Source organism: Pygoscelis adeliae, unplaced genomic scaffold, assembly GCF_000699105.1.
Source record: "Pygoscelis adeliae isolate BGI_AS28 unplaced genomic scaffold, ASM69910v1 Scaffold79, whole genome shotgun sequence".
In the NCBI taxonomy this organism is placed as follows: domain Eukaryota; kingdom Metazoa; phylum Chordata; class Aves; order Sphenisciformes; family Spheniscidae; genus Pygoscelis; species Pygoscelis adeliae.
The window spans coordinates 4,981,752-4,986,423 of record NW_008825532.1 but is presented as its reverse complement, the minus strand read 5'-3'; the positions used below and the strand labels follow the sequence as shown (position 1 = coordinate 4,986,423).

Below are 4,672 nucleotides of genomic sequence, written 5' to 3'. Positions count from 1 at the left end.
TTTAGTTGGCAGTTGAGGATTTGATGGCTGGTTCTAGAAAGCTGCTTGAGCCACCACCGAAAGATGGACTCAACCCTAAAATCCGTGCACACCTGGTGTAGTTTCTGTGGGATCACCTCCTTCTCCTAAACACGACTACAGACACAAACCATCCCTCCCCTCCTGCTCCCATCGGAGCAGCCAGACACCCACAGTCCTTGCTATCAGCTTTGGCCGGTGCCTGCCGTTAGCCCGCTAAAGCAGGGCTTGGGCAAGGGGGTCACTAAAAAGCAGAAAGTCTCCAGGTCCCAGATCAGGTTCCCACAAAGCAAACAAGTTTATCACTGGCCGCTGCCCGGCGAGAGAGTCTGTGGGCAGATTTTTCACTGATATTTCAAACGTGACTATCCAAAGATCAGAGATCAAAAAAAACCCCCACCAATCCTCATCTGAATAGAAAGCGATTTCCACTGCTCGCCAGCACCTCCCTACCCTCCTCTCCCACGTTCAAAGGATGAACAGGGAGTCAGCTCCTTTACTTACCTGACTGGGAACTAAAACCTTCGTCAAATCACACATTAAAGAAGCTCACTGTGTGCAAAAGACTCTTATGCTAAAACAGTTCCACCCTACACAGTGCAGTCAACACAGTTTTTAACTTAAATTTGCAGCTTGTTCTTTACAAGTGCTTGGCAGAGAATATTTATATTCTTCTGACACCATATAAATAATATTTATACAGCTTAGACATTTTGAGACATGCATTAGACTTTAGGTAGTACATATTTCTTGATCATATATGCAAATACTACTGTCAATTAAACCAAGCAACCTTATGCTGGACCATGTCTTGCGTTATCCAGGACGTTTGACGGTGGCTCCGAATCGTCCATGGGAAGGACCAGGCGCGTTCCCCGGATTACGAGTTCATGGTCCCCAAAAGCAAGCTCTCGATCGAGCGCATCTTCAGAGCTGTTTCCCACGAACCGCCGCGACGTGCCGCTGGATGCGACAGAGTCGGTGTTGACGGTGGAATCCCCGTAGGTCAGACTGATGTCCCCGTCATTCAAAATGAGGTCAGAGTCATCGTCCTTCAGCTGCTCTTGATTCTGGGCAACAAAGAGGAAGAAAATGCTGTTTAACTCTTCCTGAATAGCTACGTTTGCAACTGCACAGTGGCAGTGAACAAGGAGATAAAGGCACCGAATCAGACTCTGCTGCACTACGACCATAATCAGATGTGCCACGCACACCTCTCTGAGCCCAGGAGACTCGCACAACGCACTATCTTCTCTGCAGACTACCTAAAAGGGCTCTCTCAGCTCTTCTTTCTGATGCCATAGCCAGATACATGGGGAATGCAGTTTTGAGTGGCTTTGACAGGACTAAAATACCCATGACCACAGGAATCGCATCGCCGACCCATCAGAGCCATCCCTGTTTTGTGCACGGAACTTGATGCTGATACTTGGCAGGCAGGGCAAGAAAACTCCTGCCACAGAGAGCTGCCGCTGCAAGGGCCTCCTGGGCATGGCATGGGGCCATGGTGCCAGCACCAGCCACCCGCGGAGCCATGGGAGGCCAAACCTGACCAGCAAACCCAGCTCCTCGAAGAGCGCAGGTGCACACAGGCTCTGCAGCGATGGTGGAAGATGTCGCTGCCTACAGGCTCTTCAAAGCTGCTTCTCATCTCCCTGCCCCGCTGGTCTGCTCAAACAAGGGCTGTTTACCATTTCGGGAGAAAATCAGCCCCGGTTTGGATGCTGGCAACCTTTTCGGTCGCGAGTGATGCAGCTGAAGGGGCTGCAGGAACGGCTCAGCTGCAAGGCTGGAAGAAAGCAGGGGATAGGGAAACTGTGTGTCCTTGCAGCTGGGCCTGGGGAAGGACAGCCGTGACAGCTTCATTGAGCCAGTCACTGAGGAACCACCATGAATACACCACGAATCCCTTCATGACCAAACTGTCAGCTGGAAAAGCAAAATGCTCACAGGAATTAGCTCATCCATCAGCCCCCATATCTGATCTCCCCCCAGGCTCCCAGCTTGATGCTGCAGAGCAGCATCCAAAAGCTACGCAGAAACGTAAACATGTCAAACTCCACCAACACCGTGACAGAAAGGACACCGATGGACTCACTTCGTACGCCTGTGGACTCGTCAGGCACCGGGCAATAGGACCACAGCACCCCGGGAGCGTGGTCGTAAGAGGAGGACCGCTGTGCGTCAGCAGAGGCTTTAGATAGCTACAGAGAGGGTTAAGGAAGAAAGAGGAATAGGGCGCTGTCAGTAAGTCGAGGGGTCAGATGCAGAGGCAGCAGCAAGGGACTCGATGTCTCGAGGAAATCACAGGAAGGAAAGAAACACAAGGCCCTGGAAGCACAAAAATTATAGGGATGAGCAACATGAATGCAACCAAATGCAGCAGGACATGAGCGGACCAGGACACAGTCCCGGTAAGAAAAGGCTTAGCAGCATCACTTGTCCCATCAACCTGTGCCTCTCAGCCTGGCAAATCGCTCCTCCACTAATTGATGGCAAAGCATTTGCAAGGGAGGAGAGGCACGGATCTAGCAAGAGGGCTACAAATGAGAAGACCCTCTGCCCTTCCTGCCCACCTGCCACAGGGATCGAGGACCCCCCTGGGCTTCCAGCCTTGGAAAGCCCAGCTTTGACCTGAGCTACTGCTGCATTCACGGCCGGTGGAAATGGTCATTTCTCACAGCCACAGACACGAGGAGGTGCAAATCAAATATCAGCAGTGCGACGGGAAAGCAAACGCTGGCTCCCCTGCTAAGTGGGGAGCAAGTCATAGAATCATAGAATCATTAAGGTTGGAAAAGACCCCTAAGATCATCGAGTCCAACCGTCGACCCAACACCACCATGCCCACTAAACCATGTCCCTAAGCGCCTCATCTACACGTCCTTTAAATACCTCCAGGGATGGGGACTCAACCACTTCCCTGGGCAGCCTGTTCCAATGTTGAACCACTCTTTCAGTAAAGACATTTTTCCTCACGTCCAATCTAAACCTCCCCTGGCGCAACTTGAGGCCATTTCCTCTCGTCCTAGAGTCAGTGGAGCTGCTCGAACAGATGGGATTTGGCATAGCACACGCCGACCGCCATTCAAGGATACTTGTGATCGAAGTTGTACCACATGCGGAAGAGCCAGGCGCTTTCTGCCTTCGTACTCCTCCTCTCACTCTCCGGGACGCCCTGTGGGAGACCAAAACATTAAGCAGCGGCAGGGCAATGTGCCACGACCTGGATCAGGGCCAGGAGCCCCCATGGGGCACTGGGTTATCCCAGGGGGACATAAGAAGACACACACCTTCCCACTGCCTCTCCAGAAGAAACCTTTGGGTTGCAGCGAGTATAAGGACATTCACACCGTGACAGGCTGAAGGTGCTTCCAGCACCACGCTCTGCATTTAGCAGCGTACAACAGCCTTAGGGAGGTGGTACCAAAGCACAGGGTGACCATTTTTCTGCTAGAGCCTTCCAGCTTCTGGCCCCAACGTTCCAACGTTTAAAGTGCCTCGGAGCCAGTGGCTGCATCCAGACATCACATTTAATAGTGACTGACAGGTCTCACCTCCATTAAATCTCACCTGAAATTTTTGTATGCAAATAATCGTGTGTTATGGGGACTCCTGGCTTCCTTTTAGTCGGAGAAAAAAAATAAAACTGTTTGGAGGGGACTATGAATACAATTACATATTTCACAGAAATTTGGCTTTCAAATTTATGGCTCTGGGCTGCCCTTAGCATTTGACGCTTTCTCTCCAAGAGGTGAACAGCCCAATAAATGTCTCTGAATAAAATGAACCTCCACGGTGCAGAACCCACACTGAATTCAAGTAGGGGCACAGCCACAGCACGACCGGGCTGCAGATGCACAAGTGCGACAGCTCAGGGCTACCAGGCAGGAAAAATCCCGATGCCACAGGGCTCCAGCATTTATCTCAGCACAGTCGGTGGTCCCTGGGCTGCAACATCACTACCCACAGGAAACATGGGGGCAAAAGAGAGGTTGAGGGTACCATGGGTAAAAATGGGACAGCAGATGCTACATAAAATGAGTCAGTAAATGGCATTTCTGTACTGCCCTGGACACTGGGATGAGGCAGAGAGCCTCCACATCATGCACATTTTGGTGTTTATTTCAAACCCAGCAAGGGAGAGACCGAATCTATTGCAGCAGTAACGTGGACTGACTAAACAGTCCAGCGTTACTTCTATGCCCTTCTTTCCAACTGAATAGAAGCAAACCTCATTATAGCCACAGAGAGCACAGAAAAGCCGTGACTCCCACTGACTGCAAACTCTTTCACCAGAGGAGCTAAAAACCCTCCTACAGCTGGAAGGGAGCGGAGCACAGCCGGGCATTCACAGGGTCTCCGACGTAACCCCTGCGCTGACGAACATAGCGCAAATTCCTCTACAGAGGCTGCCCGGCAGCGCCGCACTCACCACGTTCTCCTGATCGGCGTCCACACCGACTCTGCGGAGGAGAAAACGAGCACAGGGTTAGGACAAGCAATGCCAGGCGGGTAGGCACCGTGCTTCAGGGAGAAGGACGCGATCTTCCTCTTGTCTCTTAAAACCGAGCACCTTAACGTAAGAGTGGGATGAGGGAGAGGCCGTGCCGTGCCAGGAGAGCCCCACGGACGCCGCACTCACCGGATATTC

General features: G+C 51.8%; 1 protein-coding gene across 1 annotated transcript in view; it reads right to left on the bottom strand.

Annotated features, from left to right (window-relative positions):
• Window positions 1-512: 512 nt before the first annotated feature.
• The window catches only part of SLC9A6 (solute carrier family 9, subfamily A (NHE6, cation proton antiporter 6), member 6), a 16,212-nt gene continuing 12,052 nt past the window's right edge, over window positions 513-4,672 (bottom strand). Inside the window, exons 11-14 of the mRNA XM_009331763.1 lie at window positions 4,454-4,482; window positions 3,117-3,196; window positions 2,117-2,222; window positions 513-1,088 (exon numbers count right to left, since the gene is read on the bottom strand). Coding sequence (XP_009330038.1) covers window positions 813-1,088; window positions 2,117-2,222; window positions 3,117-3,196; window positions 4,454-4,482 — 491 coding nt within the window. The 3' untranslated portion in view covers window positions 513-812. The remainder of the gene's footprint in view (window positions 1,089-2,116; window positions 2,223-3,116; window positions 3,197-4,453; window positions 4,483-4,672) is intronic.